Source organism: Conger conger, chromosome 15 (genome assembly GCF_963514075.1).
Source record: "Conger conger chromosome 15, fConCon1.1, whole genome shotgun sequence".
Taxonomy (NCBI): Eukaryota; Metazoa; Chordata; class Actinopteri; order Anguilliformes; family Congridae; genus Conger; species Conger conger.
Window position 1 is genome coordinate 23,524,191 of NC_083774.1, and position 25,749 is coordinate 23,549,939.

Below are 25,749 nucleotides of genomic sequence, written 5' to 3' on the forward strand. Positions count from 1 at the left end.
TCCATCTCTGTCCCCTCGGGGGGGTTCTGTGCACGGCCGCTGTCAGATTAGCTGTGTAAAAGTGTTTTTGCATAAGCGTGACTGTATGACTCTTTTTAAAACCCCGATCCCCAGATACAGTTCTCCATCCATCTTTCTGGAGGAGGATACTGGACTAGCCCTAGGATGGGCTGACAGCAGGCATTTGAAACAAAAAGAAAGCATCACAGCCTGAAATATGCCATCTCCGCACAAACTGTATAACCGTATGGATCATACCATGTGGGCAGGGGTGCATCTGCAGGAAAAGCTATTCCATTCCTGGCGGGGGAGTCAACGTGGAGGTCGTTGGATGGGGGGCTGAAGCTGCCATTCCTTGACATCCCTTAAAACTATCACCCATACCCACACAGTGGCCAGAGGCCCCACCCTCATAACTGAAAACATCTAGTGGCATTTCAACCACAACAACAGCTATAGATCCCTGCAAATATTAACTGAACTAAATTGACGAAATCATATTCATTGTCATCCCCTGTCCTTCCCTCCCCCAGTATTTAAAAACAGTCCAAGTACTCTAAACAATAAAATAAATCTGTGTACAAAAATGTGGTCTATGAAAAGAATGGAAAAAATTCTCTCATGAGATTTTAAGTGAGGAGCACAAACCAGGACCCTTAACCTCTTAAGTATTGTTAAAAATGTGTGAATAACAGAGTGAATGGGTTTCAGAGTTAGTGTTCAACTAAGTGAGTGAGAGTTAGAATAACTGAGTGAATGAGTTTAAGAGTGAGTGTTCAACTAAGTGAGTGAGCATTAAAATAACTGAGTGAATGAGTTTAAGAGTGAGTGTTCAACTGAGTGAGTGAGAGTTAGAATAACTGAGTGAATGAGTTAAAGAGTGAGTGTTCAACTGAGTGAGTGAGAGTTAGAATAACTGAGTGAATGAGTTTAAGAGTGTTAGGCTAAGTGAGTAAGCAGGTGAATGACTGTTCGAGTAAGAGAGTGAATCAGTGAATGAGTACACATTACACAGTGAGAGAGAAATGAATATATTTGGAAGGTGAGGAGACAGGAGCTGCTTGATCTGTGTCAGGCCGGACTCCAGGTAGACATGCCACGGATGCCAGAGAGGACAGCCAGTGAGACAGACTGTGCCTTGAACGTGGAACAGTTATGAGGTAATATGATGGATACCACATTCCCCCTTCTCCGTTCAAATCCCATTTCTGAAAATTGCGTTTTGAGCAGAGCTAATCATAAATAATTTTCCAGGAGGGCTTGGAAAATATACGACTCCCCCAGATGGGAATGGGAATCTTCTGAGAAACAGTTCAGAGGGCTGCTGTGTGGATCCCTGACCTCTGAACTGTGGACAGGGCTGTGGGAGAGGCTACAGTTCCCTGAGCAAGGAGGCAACAAAGAGTACCGCCTCGCTGCCCAGCCCCCAAGGCACCCGAGGTGAAAGAAATATCTCAACATGGAAACCTGCACTCCCGGTTTTGCCCGTACTCCTGGGTTAGGAATCTGCATTCTCAGTTTGCCATCTGTGTCAGCTCTCAATGTTAAATCCATTTGTGAAAACAAGGGTTCATTGAAGGAAAGTCAGACACAGAAGTGTCAGAACTATAGTTTACACTCGAGGAAACGGAAGTATTGATATTATATTAATGTGATAAGGTACAAGAATCCGTGGTATCATGACTGGCACGGCTATAGGGCGTTGTTAGGCACCACTCGAAGTGGAGGAGCTCGGCAACGCACCTAGTCATGGCAATATTCATGATATACCACGGGTGTCTATAGATACCATAAAATAACTCTAAGAAAGATAACACAACAACATTAAAAATAATGTTCTAATAGATTGTGTGATGTGTCTTCCTGCTGAATTAAGATACTAAGCAACAATAATTTATTGTTTGGGCCTTACATTGAGCCTACATTAACTGACTACATACTGCAGGCAACAAACTATGTTACATTTTTAGCTATTTCATTGAAAGCTGGCTAGCTCATATTACAAAACCATGCTGAGACTACAACATCAAGCATAGGGCAGGGATTTCCACATTGAGATATATTTCTTCCACCTAGGGTGCCAAACTATGTGCACAGATTACAAAACCGAACATACTGATTACAAAACCAAGAGTAAGGCTTTCCATGTTCATATTTTTTTTCCATCACAGGCACCTTGGGGGGCTGTGTACATATCACAAAATAAATAAAGAAATGAGTTGAACCAGCAGGAGAAAAGTACATCGTTAAACTTGACTACATTACAAAGCACTCGAGCGGGCGGTTCACTGCCAGGTCTGTAAAAGGTTGAGGTCCTGTGCCAGAGCTCAGGTAGGCGACTCCAGCGATATCACACCCAGCATCAGCGTGGAGCCACAGCGTAGATATGCACATCTGCAGTGCTACATTACTCACTCTGCACCAGTTAATGACTCCAACAGATCCAAATGCAAATGCCAGCTCTTTAAAGTGCGCCCAAAGCTTTCCTCCAGCATAACTCCCCCATTATTATTACTACTATCATCTGGACATGCCTTCACATAAAAACATTTCATTATTGTTAAATTCCCTGGAGCTGTCGTTCGCTTACACTGTATGTAACAGGTAATGAAGTCCAGGGGAAGTATTTAGTTGGAGGTGGAATGCTGAACTTCTACTTCGAGGGTCAGGGGGTTGTCTCTATGTCCAACCAAGTACCTTCTCCGAATTTAATTCTTCCTGCTACCATGGGGTGTCCTGTAAGCGAGTCTCTCGTGCCAAATAACACACAGGCAGAGTGTATTTGTGAGTCCCTCCGTCTCGTCTGCGGGAATGGATGTGTGTAAGATGGAGGCCGGGTCCAGCGCGGCCCTGTGTGGCGGTGAAACGGAGAAGAGCGCTCTCTTACCACTTCTGCCCTCCCGCCATGTGCTGCTGCACGGTGTAGCCGAACTGGGCCTCCGCGGAGCCGTGGATGATCTTGGGGTGCTTGCTGTCGATGTTGAAGCAGTCGCAGAGCCCTGCGCGCAGCCAGACAGAACGAGTCAAACGCAGAGCAACGACTTATTTTCACCAGCATGACAGCACTGAGCCATGAAAGCTGCTTTCGTGCATCAAGCTCTCTTCTATTATTACACAGAAGTCGAACAGAAGTCTATCTGTCAGACCAGTCCCTTTTAGTTTTCCCATTCAGCACACAGGGTCCCATTATAGGTATAAATATATATGTTCTAAAGAGCAAGTAAATTTGTTCCTCTGTAATTTTCAGCACCTTACCTTACAATTACATTTAAGATGTATGTATTTATACTTGGATTCGACTGTTTATATTCAAGCACTCAGGGGAGAAATATGTGAACCTCTGGAAACGAACAGCACACTCAATTCCGTGATTAGTAAATGCCATATATAGTGTATAACCAAATAGTCCTTTTTCCTCTTTTATTTTCCTATACTGCAGGACCACCATCGGAGCTGTTAATACCTGGGTGTGAGCTGTGTAACCTGGTAGCAGCTCTGATGTGACCCTAGCTCCTGTGGGATAAGCACTGTCTATCTGTGTTTAATCAGAGGTAACGTGTGTGCGGTGCGGCACGTGAGTTTGGGAGGGGGATGCCAATACCCAGCGCACGCTAACACGCCGTGCTGATGGACAGGATTTCACCCATAATCCCATGGGGCCATGACATCCGACTCGCCCTGCCCCCCCAGAGCAATAAACACTCTTCAGGGGGGTCTGTGAGCGGGGCCTACCTTGGCCCTGCCGCTGCCCACTGTAAACAGAGCCTTCCGCTGCAGGCGTAAGGATACGTGCCCTGGCGAGGTCGTGCTTAAACACCGGAGCTGTCTGTCAGGGATACGCGGCCGACATCGCGTGTGTGGGAGCTGACAGGTAAGGAGACAGGCCGAAACGCAGCTGGATCTGACCGATCCAGAGCCACGGCTACAAGCCATATGGCAGATAAGACCAGGATGTTACTCACAAAGTGGTGCGCAGCCAAAATACCTCCCCCTTCCTCTCTGAGAGCTCGGCTAGAGCTATAAATCCACGACAGGCACTGGCTAAGAGACATTTATATACGGCTCCAGACCTGTTTACTTGTGATAAAACCGAGCCGGGGTGTGTTGTTAATCACGGCGGAGGGAGTGCTGATTAAAGCGTGCGCTAATGATGTGGCAGATCGCACAGGCATCCATGAGCAAGTTCATCAAAGCAAGACAGAAACAGAATAAACAGCTGTGGAAAAAAAACCTGCTCTCGACTCTTTCCACCTCGCTCTGCTTCATGAAGGAAAGAGCTTTCACTGCTGCCAAACAGCCCACGAAAAGGGATGCAATGATAATTATGTAATTTGGCTAATTTGTTTAATTTTCAGAGCAGGAAATGCTTGCATCGAAAAAGAGGAGGGGAGAGGGACCTTCCTCTCGGCAGGGGGAACTGAGGCCAAGTTTAATCTGCCACAGACAGACTTCCACTAAATCCATCTCTCCATAACCATCTTCCCTTAGTCTCGCTCAGTCTCTCTCTCCCCTGCTCTTAGTCCCAATGCCACTAATCTGTGTGGTGTCATGCGTCTGAAGAAATCACCAACCCCTACTAAAAATAATAGGATAAAGGTGGCAGTCGGTGATATGAGCCAGCTGTTCTTACGGAGTGCGTAATCTGTCCATTGCGTTTGGGAAGGAACAGACTGTTACCATCTCTCAGTACCGGCTTGATACTTTCTGGAAGGGAGGGAGGGAGGGAAAGAGAGAGGCAGAGAAAAGAGCGAAAGAAAGGGAGAGAGAAGCAGCTTTAAAAGCAATCAAACTTAATCAGACACAGAACCGTCTCAGTCTGTCAGGAGTGGTGTATTATTTCTCTAGAAAAATATTTTTCACATTCACAGTGCTTCCAGTGACCTGGAACCGCAAAGCCCGTTTGAAGGGAACGTTTAAATGGGAACACAAACACCCCCCCACCCCGTCCCTGGCACAGAGCCAGAGAAGACGACTCATTCCTCCGCTGAGGTAAGAGAACCCCTGCCTCTTCTCTCTCAGCTCTGCTCCTCCAGACCGTCTCCATGGCTGGAGCTAGAGTGGGGCCTGCAGCCAAGAGGAGACAGGTGGCCTTCTGACATCACTCCCAGACCTCAGCCCTGCCTAAGCAACTCACATCAGATGCCCATGAATTTGCTAATGGGCCGACATTAGGTCAGGAGGTAGAGCGGTCATCTGGCAGTCAGAGAGCTTCAAGTGTCCCTGAGAAAGACGCCTAACCACCAATTGCTCCTGTTCAACTTGTTGACCTGGGCCTTGTTTGAACAGTGAGGACCAGATTCCTGTAACTGTAGTGTGGTGAGAATGGATCTAAAATTGAACATCAGTTCAATATCCCAGGTTAACCCTATGTTTTGTGTGTGTTATATCCGAGTTTGTGTGATAGAATAGTTGTTGAAGGTAGGGCAGGCCTGTGCATTACTCTGGGGATTTCTATTTGTGGACTCCTGCTCTGGTTAGTTGCACATTTGGCAGTTGACAAGACTGAAATTGCACTAAAACCAGGAGATTACACAGGAAAGAGAGTCACATAGGAGACAGTGGGGGAAGGCAACACTAATTATAGTGAGATATGACATTTCATGATTTTAACGTGATAGAAATCAGCTATTTATATTGAGGATAACAAACTTAAAATAAAGAAATATGGTGGGAACTCCGGGTCTCTGGCAATTTTGTGTATACAGACCGAGGATAGCGTGCACACAGTTACAGTACACAGGCTGTTAGGGTCGCCAAACTGAAGTGTAGCTGCCTGGTTAAAGCAGGCAGTAGATATCACCAGTATGGGTCAGGGTCTGAGGCTTGGTGTGGGAGGACTTGGCTGTCTGCAGTGTTTGGATGAGCGTTGGCTCCTCTGTAGCCTCCAGACCCAAGCAATGTGTAACTGAAGTCAGGGCTGTGTCCCACGCGGATAAACAAATACTTGCTGTGTTAAACAAGCCCATGTACTGAAATTGCACTTTTTAAATATCTTCTCTCTCCATTTTTACATTTTCCTAACCTTTACTTGAATGAATGTTTAGCCAAGTAGGGCACATTTGATATTTGTTATGTTTGTTAATAGGAAGTGAGACGCTCTGCCGGGCACCAAATAGTTCAGTCAATGACTCATCAAAACCTTTGTTAATGTCTCCTTTGAAGCCTCAGCTCCATCTTCAGGTGGCAATATGTTCAATTACCGTATAGAAAACTATTCACAATTATTCAAGGTCAAATACTTATTTATACCAGAACAATAATATTTTTCCCTCATTTATTTTACAGCACCCAGTACAATAGCATTTGGAAGCATTTAATACGTGCAGCCAAATATGCTTTAAAATGAGTCGTAGGATGCAGTTACTGTGTCAGCACTCACTATTCACCTCACATGGTTTATCACTTACATTATCACCCGAATATCACAATTTCAGCTAACACCCATTGGTTAAGCTCCTGAACGCCCAAGAAAGACATACTGTTACCCATTACTACAGAGCCGAATTGTTTTTTGTCACTGTTTTTTTTGCAACTCTCAGAATCATATACCAAAAATGAATGAATGATTCAATAAATAATAATTATAGATTGGATGGACTTGCATAGGCATATTATTGTTATATCACTTGTTAAATCCATTCCAGCACATATGTCCAGTTCTCTCTTTAGCTTCTTTCATAAAACAATGACATATTCCAGGTATTTGGAATGTGGTGCATTTACATTTTCAGCTGACCTTTGAACTCAGCCCTTAATATCCTCATGGGGACAGAGGAATGTAAGAAACGTCAGGAGAAGTACTGTGGCAGACCGTTTACAACCATTCGCCTCACAAGCAACTTACCATTTCTAACTAAACTAAACAAAAAAAAACCTTCTGAAGGACAAGGAGGAATGATTCCAAATAGCTCCCTCTCCTTTTCTTTCTGGGTGCGTTTGAAATGTTTCCCATGTGTGTTTTTATAATTTTTCCGAGGGCGACTTAAGTACACATAAACAGGAGTGACTCACTGGCCGAGGCCTTGATCAGTTACTGGGCTCGTTAGACGCAGCAAACCGCTCCTGATACCATCGCGGCTCAGCGCTGCTTTCTGTTCAGCCCGGAGAACAAACCCGGGGAGAGCGGAAAGTGACAGAAGGAAAGAGAGAAGAGAAGAAAACGAGAGACAGAGAAGGGAAAGAGATCCAATTTCCATTTCAAAAAGTCTAACGTGGCAGAGAAACTGAATTAATATGGGCAGCTCCTGATTCTGGGGCTGAGCTGGGTTTCCCTTGCCCAGGTAAATAAAGTCAGACGCAGAGGCTGATTCTGGCCGAGCCTTCGGGCCGCAGGGAAACCGGCGGACTGTGGGCCTTCTGTGAGGAGGGGGACGGCTGCTTTGAGTCAGGGGCACAGTCCACGGTGGAGCTTAACAGACCTGTTAGTCGACTGCTTGGATGATCGGTCCAAGATGTAGCACCTCTCTACAGACTACAGACTTAACAGAGTGCCTGTTAGTCCACTGTTTGGGCGATCAGCCCGAGATGTAGTGCTTTCTCTACAGACTACTGACTTAACAGACGAGATCTGAGATATAGTGCTTTCTCTACAGACTACTGACTCTGCACACCAGCACCATAAGCACCCACTTCTCCCCTCTATTGTAAAAATTTGAATGTGAGAGCCTCGCACGCACTCCCATAAGCACGCCGGGTGCCCACCGGCAAAGGACCGTGCGCTAAAGGATTCAATTTTAATAAATTCCACATGATGCAAATGCCAAAATCCTGCCGCTGCTGTTACCAAACACCCGGCTCCAGGTCGAACACCTACGAGCGGCGAGGCGATATTTAATCCTGCGCTCGAATTCCAGGCGAAGCAGGCTGTGAGGACATGTGTGTGACATTTGAGCCCGCTTGTGTCCAGATGTGTACTCCGCAGCAGTTGTGGCCTCTGTACCGAGCCCAGAGGTTCTGCTGCCAAACACAATGATCCCCCACCGCCAGGGGGAAACGGCCGATTCAGAGCCAGCGGGCCTGCCCCACTGAGGACGCCCGGCCTCTGCTTTCTCACCCCAGCCTGCCCTCCCTGTCAGCCACACTGAGCGGGGAGCCTACGGAGGTGCGATACCTAACGCGAGGAGATGCGCTTGCATCACCATTTTGGGAAAACCTGTCAGGCAAAATGAGTGAACAGTGCCACTTTAATAAAAACGACGTTGATCAGTATATTGAAAACAGACCAGGTCACAGTGACTTATCATGCTTCTGGAGTGCTTTCGCAATATCCCCATGTTTTTAAACCACCAGATAAACTTTCCCTGCGCTACTCCGATGACTCTTCGCAAGGCTAAAAGTGGACAAAGACTGCATTTGTCAAAACTGCACTGTCGTCATCGGAAGTGTCAGCGAGAGTGAGTGTGAGAATAAGGGCTTTGTCTGACAAAAGTAAGCAGGTTATCTTCACCCATTAGCTTTGAATTAAAGCTTCAAAGGGCCGCTTTATAACCGTTACACGTATAGCTAATATTACGATAAACAGCTCCGTTGTAATCTGGTCTAAAGTTAGCTGCAGTTAGGCTACACATACCAGGAATCCATGACTCACAAGATCTAATGTGTTGTTGTGACATCCTGGGACACGATGATAAAATCAAACCATATTAAAATAAAATAAAAAACAGTTATGCCAAAAAGAACAGCGGTGAAACAGTGGTGCTTTCGGTTTCCTGTCAAAATGGCTCTATAGGCTTAACAAAAGGCAATAATGGCAGGGAATGGAGACGGGATCAAGTCTGAAAGTGACTGGTGGGTGAGAGATATGGAGGTCTCTTATACTGTACTGGCATAAGGGGGATTGACTACAGATTACATCATAGTTAGCATTTTCTATTAAAGAGAAACAAGATGGGCATCAGAATCAAGTAAACAGGAAGCTCTCTCTCAGCAGGGACTCGCTGATGTCCGAAGCCCTGAAGCTGTCCTGAGAGGTGCCTGCTGCATCTGAGAGTGCAAGCCCAGCTCTCCTCTCAGTATGATTCATAAAGCCATGGCCCTGTCTGGGTCAGACTCTTTGTCCATAAAACTTATCTGTGTTCACAGGGTTTGGGGGTCCTGGGGGGAGGGGGAGGGGGAGGGGAGGGGGGTCGACAGTGAATATTTCACCCGAACTTTTTTCCAGCAGTGAATTCCAATGAGAAAGCGATTTCTTTGATACTTCCTCAACTCCAGCCACGCATCATCTAAGACTGGCCCGTTTTGAACTTCTTAAAAGATTCTAAAGGCACAGAGCTACAGTTCTGCCTTTTGTTAGTACAAAGCTGCAATCCTTCAGCCATATCTGATAGCAGATATGCACAGCTGTGTGTGTGTGTGTGTGTGTGTATGTGTATGTCTGTGTGTGCATGTGTGAGTGTTGTGTGTGCGTGTGTATTACAATGCATGTTTTATGCGTGTGTGTATGTGTCTGTGTGTGTGAGTGTGTGTTTGTATGTATATGTGTGTCTGTGTGTAAGCTTGCAGGTGTGTGTGTGTATGTGTGTGTGTGAACGTGCATGTCTGTGTGTGTGCTTGCAGGTGTGTGTGTGTGTGTCTGTGCCACATCGCTACTCCAGGCACACAACAACCTCTCACCAGCTGGTTCACCACATGGTTGGTTCCAACAAACAGAGCTGCAGGTAAATAGCAATCATACTCACGGACATACCCACATACCCATGAGTTTACACACTCCGTTTCCTCCAGCAACGTTACAGCCATGACCTGAAGCCCCACACATACAGATGGGGTTCCAGCCACACGGTGTTAAATGAAGACAGGAGCACATTAGGTCAGACTGCTGTTAAAGTGGAATCCTAACGTAGGATGTCTGGGGCACTCGTGGCACAGTGAGGTGGCAAACACTCAGTCACACATGCCCGGTTTAATGTAACCCATATCTCAGTTTCGAGACGGTGGTTATGACACACTTCTCTGAGCGTCTATCTCCTGAAGGCTGAATATGATTAAAAGGACAAATAAGCCCGCATTCTGTATGCAGATGTCATCAGCAGAACCCCACACAGGGCCCGCTCCCCTTCAGCGACATGTCACCCTGTACCACCCCCACCTGTCCGTCATTCAGAGCTGCCGCGCGATTGGAGGAGACCGCCCCCCCGTCCCTCCCCCCTCGCTGCACGGCGACCGGCGCGATCCCGTTGATAACGGCCCCTGCCAGATGTGGCCCCGGAGCGGCCCTCCTCCAGACTGTGGAAACTCTGAGCCCCTGATTGTGTGCAGATAACTCCTCCCGTGACGGGGGTGGGGGGGGGGAAGGTGCTTCCAAACGAGAGGCAGCGTTCCCGTTCTGTCAGATCTTCCAGCCCGGCACCCCCCTAATGACATAACGGCCGGGACGCGGCGGCCCGGGACGGCCGGGGGGGGGGCTCGCGCGCCCTCATCTTTTCCTACGCCGTTACCGTGACAATAAGACACATACTTAAGCCCGATAACTTCTTGAACGCGTGCCTGGAAACAGTCCCTGGGATTGGAGAGCCTCTCCAGCTATTCCAGACGGATGCTTTCCCTTCCAGCGCAGCGCAGAAATAATGAAAAACTCCTGCTGCTCCCGTTCAGCGGCGCAGACTATACCCAGGCTCAGAGCGCTTACTCCCTGGCTGTCTCTCAAAGCGCAACACACACACACACACACGCACGCGTGCGCTCACACGCGCGCACACACACGCGCATGCCTTCACACGCTGCACCACTGACTCACACTAAGACACGTGCACACTTTCCCACATCATCATATTCTACACATCTTATTCTGTTTACACACATTCTGAGCGTACAGATGCTAAAATATTCTTTGAGAAATGATATTTTCATACTTTTCGTACACCCGTATACACAAAAACACACGCTGTAATAAACACACACTCCAGCGTGCTACACGAACAATAAACGTACAAATACATTGGTTCAACAGTGCGCACACTTTGATAAAGTAACACGCTCATAAACTTTCGCACACTTTCAGACACACACACACACACACACACACACACACACACACTCTTACCGGAGAGCAGGCTGTAGGCACACAGCAGCAGGGTGTAGCAGTACTCCATGTGTGAGTGTGTGAGGGGCCAGACCCTGTCCCTGCAGCAGACCCTGCTCTTATGGACTCCTGCGCCAGTCTAAAGGCTCACTATATGAGGGGGAAGTAGGAGGGGACTGTGGTCAGCCTGAAAGGAGGCGCACATGCCGCCAGCAGACAAGACTCAGCTCACACACTTACTCAGCTGGGCTCGCTCGACAGAACGCAACTTACTAACACACACTCACTATCGCATACACTCAGTAACACACACACACTCACTATCGCATACACTCAGTAACACACACACACACTCACTATCGCATACACTCAGTAACACACACACACACACTCACTATGGCATACACTCAGTAACACACACACACACTCACACTCACTATCGCATACACTCAGTAACACACACACACACACACTATCGCATACACTCAGTAACACACACACACACTCACTATCGCATACACTCAGTAACACACACACACACTCACACTCACTATCGCATACACTCAGTAACACACACACACACACACTATCGCATACACTCAGTAACACACACACACACTCACTATCGCATACACTCAGTAACACACACACACACACACACACTCACTATCATATACACTCAGTAACACACACACACACTCACTATGGCATACACTCAGTAACACACACACACACACACACTCACTATCGCATACACTCAGTAACACACACACACACACACACTCACTATCATATACACTCAGTAACACACACACACACACACTATCGCATACACTCAGTAACACACACACACACACACACACACTCACTATCATATACACTCAGTAACACACACACACACTCACTATCGCATACACTCAGTAACACACACACACACACTCACTATCGCATACACTCACTGACATACACACACTCACTATCGCATACACTCAGTAACACACACACACACACTCACTATCGCATACACTCAGTAACACACACACACACTCACTATCGCATACACTCAGTAACACACACACACACTCACTATCGCATACACTCAGTAACACACACACACACACTCACTATCGCATACACTCACTGACATACACACACTCACTATCGCATACACTCAGTAACACACACACACACACACACACACTCACTATCGCATACACTCAGTAACACACACACACACACTCACTATCGCATACACTCAGTAACACACACACACACACTCACTATCGCATACACTCAGTAACACACACTCACACACACACACACACTCACTATCGCATACACTCAGTAACACACACACACTCACTATCGCATACACTCAGTAACACACACACACTCACTATCGCATACACTCAGTAACACACACACACTCACACACTCACTATCGCATACACTCAGTAACACACACACACTCACTATGGCATACACTCAGTAACACACACACACACACATATACTATCGCATACACTCAGTAACACACACACACACACACACATATACTATCGCATACACTCAGTAACACACACACACACACATATACTATTGCATACACTCAGTAACACACACACACACACACACATATACTATCGCATACACTCCGTAACACACACACGCACACACATATACTATCGCATACACTCAGTAACACACACACACACACACACATATACTATCGCATACACTCAGTAGCACACACACACACATACTATCACATACCCTCACTAACATATACACGCACACACACTCACTCACTAACATACACAGACTCACACACACACACACACTCAGCTCACACACTTCTTCAGCTGGGCTCGCTCAACAGTATGCAACTTACTAACACACACTCACTATCGCATACATTTACTAACACACACACATACACACTCACACAGACTCACACTCACACACACACTAACACACATACACACAGAGATACACACACACACACTCACACACATAGACTCAGCTCACTCAGCTGGGCTTGCTCCACAGTACACAACTTACTCACACACACTCACTCACACAGACACTCACACAGACTCACACACACACACACAATTATTCAGTTGGGCTCACTCAACAGCATGTGCAAACTTACTAACACACACTCACACGCCTTCTATGAACGCTCTCTATTACACACATCCAAACACACACATGCCTGTACGCACGCACACATATGCCCCACACAGACTCACACACTCACACGCACACACTCACTAACACATACACCAACACACATGCCTGTACGCACGCACACATAAGCCCCACACAGACTCACACACTCACCCGCACACACTCACACGCACACACTCACTAACACATACACCAGCACACATGCCTGTACGCACGCACACATAAGCCCCACACAGACTCACACACTCACACGCACACACTCACACGCACACACTCACTAACACATACACCAACACACATGCCTGTACGCACGCACACATAAGCCCCACACAGACTCACACACTCACACGCACACACTCACTAATACACACACTAACACACACATGCCTGTACGCACGCACACATAAGCCCCACACAGACTCACACACTCACACACACACACACACACACACACACACACTCACTAATACACACACTAACACACACATGCCTGTATGCACGCACACATAAGCCCCACACAGACTCACACACTCACAAACACACACACGCACACTGACTAATACACACACTAACACACACATGCCTGTATGCACGCACACATAAGCCCCTCCAGACCGCTCCTCAGCACCGAGCCGGGGGAGCCGGGGCTGCGGTCTTTAAAGGCACTTTTATAGAGCGCCGGCACTTTCCCCCGCTGCCCGTAACTCTGCGGCGCGTTTACAGCGCCGTTCACCTTTACTGCAGCTCCTTTCTTCTTTTATTATTACGTGACTTAACTTCGCTCGACTGCATGAAGCCAGCGGCATGGCGGTCCAGGCACAGTTCAGCACAGGAGAGCAACAGCAGAGAGGGTGGTTGAGCCCGTCTAAAAGCCCACTGTCGCTCTCTCAACACAAACCCGACCGCACATTCCAATAACGTCACCAACTGACCATAAAAGCTGCAGGTTAACGCCTTTATCGCTGGCCGTAAGAACCCTTATCCCCTGTGCCTTCAGTGTGCATGCTATAAAGGCCCAGTGGACATAACAGACGGAAAAAAACAACAGGAGAGCTGCGCATGAACATATTACACATATGTTCATGTTACCGCTATCGTGATATTTTCTGGAAACATTGTTCAATACCAGCACTCGCATTTCATTTGATGAAAGACGGAGATCCTCTTACATAGCAATTACACGGATGTGTCAAAGGTAGACGTGTGAGGAACACACATGCGCACACGCTACTGTGAATAAGAGCTGGAGACAGCTTTCACTTATCCGTTCTGTGGATTCCTATGGGAGCTGCGCATGGTATGAGAAGCCAATTTCTCGGAGGCTGCCATGTTCGACTGTGGGGCTTTTTGGCACCAGAGCATGCACACTGGGTACCTAAATGGGAAGGAATGAATAGGAATGTAAAAAAATCTTCTCCTCAATGCTCAGAAGAAAAAAAAATTGGTCCCTGGAGACTTAGTATGAATACATTTTTTTATATTTAAAAGTAGTATCCAAAATAGTATAAATTCATGGGGAATTTAGTGGGGAGATAATCTGCAATACCTCCAGTAACCACTGGACTGGGGCAATGTCAATCCCTGGTCGCCTGGCACACACACACACACACACACACTCGCACACACAGCGAGATGCCTGAGAGTAGCTAGACCAGTGCAGGGTTCAGCGCCGCATGCAGACATAAAGATGTCTGCCACATTGTGGTGTCAGGGCAGCTGTCCGTCACGTCTGCGCCCGTTAACGACCCGGAGAGGGCCGGAGAGAGGAGGCCGCCGCTAGCTCTTTAAACACGCGGGCCGCCCCAGACGCACGCTCCATTTCACATCATCAAGCACGCTTAAAAACCCATTCTGGGCCCCCGTTCCTCTTCAAAGGCCCGGCTCTGCCGCACGACACCCCAAACGCGCACCCCACATAAACACCAGCCCCCCACACTCTCCCCATCAATGAGTGACTGTGTTTGCCACGCGGCTGGTCTACATTTCACATGAATCCAGGGGATTGGTCACCCCTCTTCTGCAGAAATCCACTGGAATTCAGTGTGCAAACAAACACTGCCGACACACAGACCACAAGCAAACCCTCGCATGCGAGAGACGGTAAACTGTTCCATTGGAGATACCCGCTAACATGGAAGATACAGTCTTTTTTTCAAATAACAGTGATAACTGCAGGGTAGTTATTTTATGGAAACAGTCATAAGGAGACACATGAACGTCACTGTATATCTATCAGAAAAAAATATATACGTGGCTTCAGTCTAATGACGTGTGATATCATGCTAAACAAGAACTCTTTAGTCATCCATCTTCTTATAGCTGTGTCTCGTCCACAGAATTAAGGCACTTCCTGGAATACTTCCTGGAATATTAAGGTGGAATATGAAAGAAAAGATAGTTGACATATAATAAATCATGATATTATTAAGATTCAAATTTATACAGCTCAGCAGTGTGTCCAATTTCAAGCTTTTGCTAGGCAGCACTTCAGCCAAAATGTGTACTTTACTGTCTGGAAGCAATTCAAGAGCACCTGTCCAGCTCTGCTTTACTAACCCAGTCAAACTCATCACTTTGCCCTAGCCATTAATAAAGGCTTGATAAATGCAATTTTACAACATAAAAATGCTAGCAGGTACACATATAGATAAGACAGTGTCATAAATCAAAAACATTTTGTATGCCATATTTAGCATTTATTTGCATGATTGCAGACTAAGGCAGGGCACACCAGTAGCCCAGTCACAAAGGTGCAATTAATTCAGCTGTGTGGTAACTATTATAAGGGTATATTGTTTCATGTGACAATTGTAAATTGTGTGATTATTCTTGTCCCTGACTACTATAGGAAGCAGTCAAATGAAAATGAAATATCCAGTGCGATATACAATCTAGATTAAAACCTTTTAATAATGGTGCAAAAAACTAGAAAAAATCCAGTGAGCAGTTCTGCAGGTAAAAGCGCCTTGTTAATTCAAGACGTCAGAGGAGAATTGCCAGACTGGTCAGGCTAACAAGAAGGTGACCGTAACGCAAATAACCACACATTACAACAGTGGTATGCAGAAGAGCATCTCTGAACACAAGCAAACAACGCCTCAAACCTCTAAGTGTATAGGCTACAGCAGCAGAAGACCAATAAGAAATGAGTCTAATAAAGAAATAAGTCTAAATACATTACATCTCAGAATTCAGTCTTGCCTGAGCCATTTTCTCCCTTGCATGGAACAGGAGCAGGAGTAAACATTAGGTGAAATTACATTTATGTCAATGACATTCCATTGTGCACAGTCTCCTCTCTGAATTGTGTAACCCAGCTAATGAACAAACCAGGTGAATGACCGAAGCCGGTTTCCCGACACAGACTGCAATTAAACCACTAATGGGAAACATGGTTGATTAATACTGTGTCTTAAGTCAGGAGTTTCTCAGAACAAAAGAATCACATCATGTCCCACTGAGTATGGGAGGGGGGGGGGGCAGTTAGGTAACTATTTCCATGCTTGTCAGAGTGGCCTATTTTCATATAAATCAGTGTTTGGGGTCCCAGATCATGGCTAACACACTCGGTCTGTGAGAGGACAACATTGCGAGGCAAGTGATAAATCAGAAGGAAAACCTAGAATTAAAAGGAGGCCGTTTTCACTGGACGGGGGCAGGGGGCCAAGGCGGTGCAGTACAGGAGTCGGATTGCGTCCGTCAGTGTTTCCACACAGGAGGCCTGTTCCCAAGATGCCGCTCCGCTGACCAAATTTAGAGATCTTTTTTTCCCTCGCTGAGCAATTCAACAGGCAGAAAACGAGGGAAAGTCTCCCGGGTGTCAGAAGTTTGCTTTCGGAAATGTGAGTCTGTTCCCCGCCGGAGCGTGGGAGGTGAAGAAGCCCGCTGCAAGGAGGTGCGGTTTGAAAGCAATACTCCTGCTGAACAGGAGCTGCTCCTTCTGCAGGGCCCCCCAGCACCGAGGAGCGACACTGAAAGCAATCACCCTCATCGTTCCTAAATTAGCTCTGCTATGATGCACGGTCGGACACGCTGAGACGGAAGGAAGCTCCAACTGGTGAGAAGTGCAGTCTCCTGTACCGCTCGATATCGGCACGATGGAAATAGCTACATGGATCCTCTACCTCTACACGATCAAGGGTTTGGGTTCCACATGAAGATTTTACTGATCGTTCGATTACAAATGGTGATCCAAAGCACAAACCACGGCCGCTGATCGACTGTCACTGATCAAAGTCAACAGCGGTCACTGATCCAGACCTGGGTCAAATGCAGAATTGGTTTGGATTCAGTTACTTCTCCATGCTCGATTGATCTTGTCCGGTTCAACTGAACCAACCAATAGGACCAGAAGGTGGGTTTTGTGCTTTTTGAGAGTATTTCATAGGTTGCAATACACCAGACAAAAACCACCGGGACAAGTGTGCAGTACTCCAAGCCTGACAAACACAGAACTGCACAAAAAATAAACCAAAAATCCACTGGGAATAAAAACATTGATTTAAAATGGAATGTATTCACAAGGACTGAGGAGGACAGAGTGAACAAATAACTGCACATCACAAAACCTCCCATTCAGCCAGATGCCTGAGATACAATATGAACTCCACTTCCACTGAATGTTTCCATTTCACTGCCGAGAAAGTTAGGAATGGAATGCGCTCTGATGCAACGTTAATGATTTACAGAGAGAAGCATCAAAGAATCCCTTTAAGAAACCCTGGGATTGGTCCTCCATCGACTCTTGTTAAACGCGCAGAGAGGAATTTCAAACACACAGACACACACACCTTTTGGCTCAGTGCTCCTCATTCACCACCCAGGAATGGAAATCCTTTAATGACTTTGACTTCAATCTTTGAATATTTTCCAGTTTTTTAAGAGGTCACATAGGGTGATGTACAGTAACCTCAAGGTGGCGATGCGTTAATAATTTTTAATTATTCTGATGACCCCAGGTCTGCCTATCATCGTAGCAAAGTGGGAAAAAATAGAACAGCTCCATACCCTATCCAGCACCATGAAACTAGAGCAGCTGTTCCCAGCACACCCAGAACAATGGAGGACAGTAATAAATTTATTGCACTGGGGTGGAACAACCTTGCCTGTGGCTTCACTATAACTCAGCGATATGTAATAAAAGATTCAGAATGTAACTTTCAGAATGTATCCATACAAACCACCACCTGACAACTCAAACAGTTTGACAGTGAATGACGTGGAGAAATCAAGAAAAAGATATCAGATTCGATAAAAGGTTGATGAATACATACTCGGTATGATTTACATGTAAATCATGTACGGCAAATGAAAAATGTTGGCCCTCAGATTATATTTTCTTATTCAACAAACACATGTACATTTTAATCACAAACTTTAGACTGCAGTATGAATCATATGCAGGAAATAGTCAACAGTCTCGTGTATGTGTAATTACTGGCTATGGAAACCATAATGTAGACGTGGTTTTGAAACGAAATCCTGGGACCCTTCAAAGGGAGGTGAAGGAAAAAAAAAGTTGGCCACCATTTTAAAACGAGGAGTAGAGTTACCTTTGAGACTACCGTTGGGCTGACACTGAAAACCATTATATGAATGTTATCACCGATTTTTAATGACCCCAAAGAGGTCAGCGATAATAAAATGCACAAATTCACTCTTGGCGGTGAAATCTGCTGGTGAGCTACAAGTTTTCCGAAGGAAATCTAGATTTTTAGGGGACTAAACTGAAGCCAAACAAACACAAACCAGCTGTAGTCCAGAACATTTACTGACTTTGACTCAACCTCCGTCCAGTTTTCTGCTGCAGTTCATCTGTCATTGGCAGTGATACTCTATGATCCAATACCGCCAATGCAGTCCAAAACCTTTTTTCTTTTCTGTGAATACTCAATAAATGAGGGTGGTCATAGAAAACAGGAGTTTGATACTTTTTAGCACCTGTCTCTTTCGCTAAGATCCATGGGATCTGTAATCAGCATGTCGAATCAGGGACTTTATGTAGCTTTTCACCCGAAGGAGAGCTCCGTGCCATAGCACAGTGCCTCCATCACTGCTTTGGGACATTGGATTTCACACGATTCAGAGGGATAAGACGAGGAGGTCTCTCCAAGTAGAAGCCAAAATCCAGCCCCACTAAGTGCATAGGGCAAGCTGGAATGGCTGAAGGTCAATAAAATTGTATAAAAACGGCACCCACTCTGTATTTGGCACACTAAACTTAATCAATTTGTGGACAAACTAAAGTATATTCAATTCTTCTATTAATTTCTGCCCGCAGAACTGCTGTTCACTGGATGTTTTTTGTTTTTTGTACCATTCTGAGTAAACTCAGAGACTGCTGGAGGTCAGTAGTTTCTAAGATACTCAACCACCCTGTCCGACAACAACAATCATTCCATGGTTAAAGTCACTTAGAGCACATTTCTTCTCCATTCTGACATTTGGTCTGAAAAACCGCTGAAAAACCACATCTGCATGCTTTTATGCATTTAGTAGCTGCCACATGATTGGCTGATTAAATATTTGCATTAACAAGTTGGTCTACCTTATAAAGTGGGCATTGAGTGTACATAATTGCATCCTCCCCTTATTTCCTTTTATCACCATGGCATTAAATAATGAGAAAATTATTATATTAATGACAATAACACTTTTAAAACATTGTAGAAACGGTGATAATGTCATGCAGTGGAACTGCAAATTATTTTAATTCCCTGTTTTTCTGTCTGGAAATGTGAGAATTGTGTCAATACTTCTGCTCTTGGATACGCATTTAATTAGGATAATCATAAATCATATCTTGATCTGACATTTGTATGCAGCCGCAGAATGCAAGTTTATCCGAAAGATATTGCTCTGCTGAAGTACATGAGTGAATCAGTAGTTTATAGAGATGTCAGAAAGCTAAAATTAACGTGACTGTTTGGAACAAAAACTAGCATGCAGACCAGGATCAGAGTTGTGCGACTCGGAACTAAGGTTTTGACAAGGAAAAACAGGCCTGCATCTTGTCTCAGTGTGCAGTTAAGTGACTGCTCTAAAAGAGAAAAGAGTCAATGTGAATTCTGTTATCTACAGAGCTCAGTGTACACTACACTAGGACTAGGGTCTGCAATAAACTGTCTGAAACTCAACCCACAAAGGATCATCCACATACCATCAGACACATGGTCAAACGTTCAAACCTAACAGTAGAAATATTCGGAAATGTGGATTTATGAGGTGCTAGAAATACCTTTTCACTCTCCACATAATGTTACTCGCTGCCATTAAATTGAGCCAAATACTGTGCAAATTGTACATACAAAAGGAAACTTATTTTTTCCCCCAATCTACAAATCACATTGGAGAGGACAAACACTCAACAAAACTGCTCGTTAAAACAGACAAAGAAGAAAACAGCAGATGATTCCATGCTCTCCTGAGACTCAAGGACAGCATCCGCTCCATCATGGAGGAGACGGTCATTTGGGGCTTTGTAGGTTTACCACACTTAGCTGCACTAAAAAGTATGCTTTCTGACAAACAAAATATTGCATGTAAATCAAATTTTGTGGGGCCACTGCTCTTAATCATCATATAGTCCTTCATTGAACTTCAAACTTCAAAATATAATAATGAGCCATCTTCTGGATGACTACCCTCATATCTAACAAGGGCTATCTGTCAACATGTAAGAGGATAGAGGGGATATAATGTATTCTACAAGCTAATGTATACATGCAAACCATAATTGGCGTAACTTTGACATTACTTATAAAAGAAAAAACAAGAAAGTTCAAGGCCAATTTCCTATGATGTTTGTGGTTTAGACTGTATATTTTATGATGGCTATCATGCTTGCATTCTGTGTTAGGGCTTTACAATGTAAAAATGTAAACATTACAACTGAAAACATTCCAAAAATGTTTCTCATGGCCAATTTAGTTTCAGCAACAACTGCAGCTGACCGATAGTGTTACATTTTCTCGCCGGAGAACAAGAGTGTCATCTTATGAACGGAAATGAAATGATCCAGCTGGAAGGATCTGATCAACATGCACTGGAGAGAATTAATTAGTGGGTCAACTAAGAAGGCGTATGCTTGGACGGACTTAGGCTTGGTTTCAGTATGGGTAGAATGATGTCATTTTGGTCTGCAGGAATGCTGCGGTTGCATGTCTGAGGGCTCATTCCAATCTTATTTCCACTCCTTGTTCCTTTCCTCTTGTCCTTTCCTCACACCTTAGCCCACCAAATGGAGGACACAAGGAAAGGACATCAGGGAAAGGATGTGAGGATGATGGAATCAAGGAAATGTGTTTTATGCAAATTGTTCAGTTTGAATGTCAATTTCAGATGGGGGAAGGTGGACCTGCAGTATCCTCTCACTCCTCCAAGGATGGATTTTATGGATTGGAATGTCCTTAAAGACGGCGGACCTTGATCGATTTCCGGGTCGGGCAAGGACTGAGAAAACGAGGATGGATAAAATAAGCGACTGAAATGAGTCGACTGCCTCTGCTTTCCTCCCTGTAGGGTCCAATAGCTGGAGTCTCCCTCTCTCTTCCCAGCATCCCTCAGTGTTCAGGGACACACCCATACATGCCCAGGTAGAGCTCAACTGCCTTACGCAGCTTTGATCTACTTGCAGTTTTCTAAGTTGAGGTTGTTCAGGGTAGTGTCAAACACCGGTACTGTGTGAACTCAATACACTACTCAGAACTGGAGCCCAGTCATACAATTAAGCCAGGGTCATTAGACAGAAATTGGGGCATTTATACAGTCATTTGGGAGAGACTTGTCTTTGAGATTGGCAAATAAATGTACATTTTCATTGCAAAAATGTGAGCTAAGCTCTTTTGGTGTTGACAGATGTGACCGTGAAAATGAGCGATTAGGCCTTTCAAACTGCACAGACGTAGACAGTGATATGCTGACATTTAACTCAAGTGTTGAAAAAGTGTTAAGCCTTTGTGGACAGGCTTAGTGTCAGTTGGTCCTCCAGCCGGAGGAGGGCCCTGATCCATCAGCACCCTCGCAGGGAGCCAGGCCCAATGCGGTGTCTGTAAATCTGCTAAAATCATTACCCAGCATGCAGCACTGTGGCTTTAAACATGGCACAAACCAAAATTTTCCAGTGTTACAAATACTGAGCAAGTACCCTGCATGCCCAAAGCGCATGAGACCTGCAGATGTCTGCTAACGGAGGCAGTGAAACAATATAACTTGGCATGAATAATAATATTGGTGTAGTATTGTTATCAGCTGATATTATCTTAAAATTGGCACTGGTCAATATTCCAAGATTATGGCCGCAATGGATGTGAAATACAGAACGAGACATCACACATTCAATAAATTAAGTAAAATTCTAAGCTTAAAAATTTGCCCAAGCATAGTCATCTGAACTCAATGCTGTAGAGAGACACAATAGCTTTCTGGACAGATAAAGTGAATTTATCCTTTGCAAGTATTCATCTGTGTTCATCTACTTCCCTGAATGAGAAAACATGGCTGTAGTTCACATTTGTGTTACAATTTAAATATAGCAGTATCAACGTTGGTCAACTGCGATGGACTGGCGACCTGTCCAGGGCATATTCCTGCCTTTCGCCCAATGTATGCTGGGATATGCTTCAGCCCCCCTGCGACCCTGTTCAGGATAAGCGGGTTAGGATAACGAATGAATGAATTGGTCAATATGGCCCGCCAATAACACCTCACCCCGAATCTGGCTGAAACCGCTCCCCTGGCTGTGATAGAGGCAGTTGCTACTGCAGGCCTCATCCCTCTCTTCTGTCCTGAACATCCTAGACCTGTCTGCAGCATTCGACAGTCAACTTCTCGTCTACACTGGCTGAGATGGGCATATCTGGGACTGCCCTCTCTGCCCTGGTTTGCTTCCTATCCAGCTTAAAGATCCTTTCGGGTCACCTGGATGGGGTCTGTCTCTGCACCTCACCCCCTTGTTACAGGAGTCCTGCAGGGATCTGAACGGGGGCCACTGCTATTCTCCATTTATTTATTTATTCTCCAAGTCTCTTGGCTCAGTCATTACTTCAAATGGTTTCTCTTATCACTGCTATGGTGATACCACACAAGTCGTCTTCTATTTCCCTTTGTCAGCCACACAGGTTAATGACAGAATTTCTGTCTGCATGGCTGACACCTCAATGTGGATGCCTAGGCATCACCCAAAGGTCAACTTCAACAACATGGATCTTCATCCCTCACAGGGCCTTCCTACTATGAGAGCTCACTATCAATTACACTAAAGTGGCTGCCTCACGTTCAGCAAAGAACATCAGCCCAGCAGAAACCTCCTATACCACATCAGGAGGCTTCGACCATACCTGATCACCTCCCACCCAGCTACTCGCCCAGGCCACGGTAATCTCCCATCTAGACAACTGCATCTCTCTTCATGCAGGCCTGCCAGCCTGTGCCAGACAGCCACTACAACTCATCCAGAACTTGGCCCCCTGGCTTGTCTTCAACCCTCCAAAGTTCTTGCATGTTACTCCCCCGCTGAGGTCACTCCACTGGCTGCCGGTTTCCACCAGGGTCAAGTTCAATGTCCTTATCACCTAAGCCTTTCCTGTTGCACTTGTATCTTCATCTAGCCCTTTGCTGTTGCACTTGTATCTTCATGTAGCCCTTTCCTGTTGCACTTGTATCTTCATCTAGCCCTTTCCTGTTGCACTTGTATCTTCATCTAGCCCTTTGCTGTTGCACTTGTATCTTCATCTTGATGTTGTAGCTCTTTAACGTGTCCCTTTGAATCATGCCTCACTTGCAGTTATGACAAGCCATAACTTTACTGGCTTACTGTGTGAATTAGACCTGATGTTCATGGCTATGGCTTACTGATGCTTTACAAGAATTGCACCGTATCCAACCTGTGTTCTGTAGTTGTTCCAATGACCTTTGGTATGCAGTTATTGAACATAGCTTTGGATAAAAGTGTCTACCAAATAAATGTAATGTAATAATTGGTTATTGATGTTGGCCTCTGCTTAGTAGTCTCTCCTTTACCTCCCTGTCAGTCCAATCTTTTCTCGTCCTTCTCTGAGAGTACGGGGTGAAGGGATTGTATTAGCCTGCTTGTAGTGGACACAACCTTTGGAGTTTAAGCTGTTGTGGTCAGTGACCATTAGCACAACACCCACTGCTGCCTTAAACATGGTGGGCCTCTCTAACTGCAAAGCCTTGTAATGAGCAGGCCCACAGAGGGCCAATCAGAACCCAGAAAACTGGCACAGTTAACAATTCTGTTGGGAAGACTAAATGCTCAGGATAGGCAGAGACTCATAAAACTCTTTTCTCAAAAGTGCTACATACCTCTGGTCAGTCTGCATCAGTTACAGTAAATTTGGGCTCTTTCTGTCCTGCATCAAAACCCGGAATCTGTAATGTAAATTGTACTGCACTGACAGCAGACTTGTAAATAAGAGAACACCAAGCTACATTTAGTTTATTTTAGTTTGTTCATCTATGTGAAATATGGGCCAGAGTTCAATAGATGTGCGACAAGTTGATATAGGACATGACAGGGAGCAAATGCAAACAGGAAGAAAAACAGAAAAGGATCCAGAGGAATTCTTGGCGAGCAGAGGAACACTTTGTATGTCTGGCTGGTAGAGTGAGGGGTTGAGCAGGGCGCTGGGACTTCTGGAAGCTTCAGTGGGGTCTGGGGCAGGCCATGTCCTGACCTGCCTGAGCATGGGGGATGGGGACGGGGTAAGATGTCGATCAGACTTGGCCGAGTTAGAGTATTTACCCTTTCAGTGACAGGTAACTGGGTAACAGACCTGCATGGTCCTCCCTTCTGTACCCCAGCTTCACTGAGCATGCCGATGGCAGGGAAAACCACACAGTTATGCAAACAGCAGAGGGGGGTATTAAATATGGATATGAAATGTGAGGAAATGAATCAAGTCTGAGCCATGAGTCATAGTGGCTTTTCCAGATATCTGGCAATGGGGGGCTGAAGAAATGCAGAATGATAAAGCCACTCACCACAGACCAGTGACAGCACCCAACCACACAACACAGACAAACAGCAGTGAGTACATACAAACATCTCACACTGAGCAGTTGGACGATATCATTATTTGTATAAAATTTTAACCTTATTGTACATGCAAATGAGAATATCATAGTAATTATTTTTACAATAATATTAATTTCAGTACAAATGTGATTAGCTTGCCCAGTTGCTGTGCTGTTGCTGTGGTTAGTTTGTATTAATATTGTAAATGATAAATGATGTATAGCATAATATTAATTTTATTAATTTTGTAAGGTGGTGAGTATCAATTTGGAAGCTTAATGAAGAATCCAGCCAGATAATACCATTTTCCCCAATATACACTTGATTTTTCCCACTTACCCTTACAATTGTTATTTAGACAATGTAATACGGGATTTTAAGATGGCATATCAACAACACAGAGTCAAAATAATTTGTAAACGAAAATACAGTACAATGAAGTGAATACAATTGAATGATCACTGTTAAAAAAAAAGAAGTTGTACTGTCAAAGATATGA

The 25,749-nt window shown here is 45.2% G+C and overlaps 1 protein-coding gene across 1 annotated transcript in view; it reads right to left on the reverse strand.

The window, feature by feature from the left end:
* itga11b (integrin, alpha 11b) overlaps positions 1 to 11,171 on the reverse strand; it is a 49,211-nt gene extending 38,040 nt beyond the window's left edge. The window contains 2 exon segments of the mRNA XM_061221487.1: positions 2,888 to 2,999; positions 11,042 to 11,171. Of these exon segments, the coding sequence (XP_061077471.1) occupies positions 2,888 to 2,999; positions 11,042 to 11,090 (161 nt within the window). The 5' untranslated portion in view covers positions 11,091 to 11,171.
* Positions 11,172 to 25,749: the final 14,578 nt, after the last annotated feature.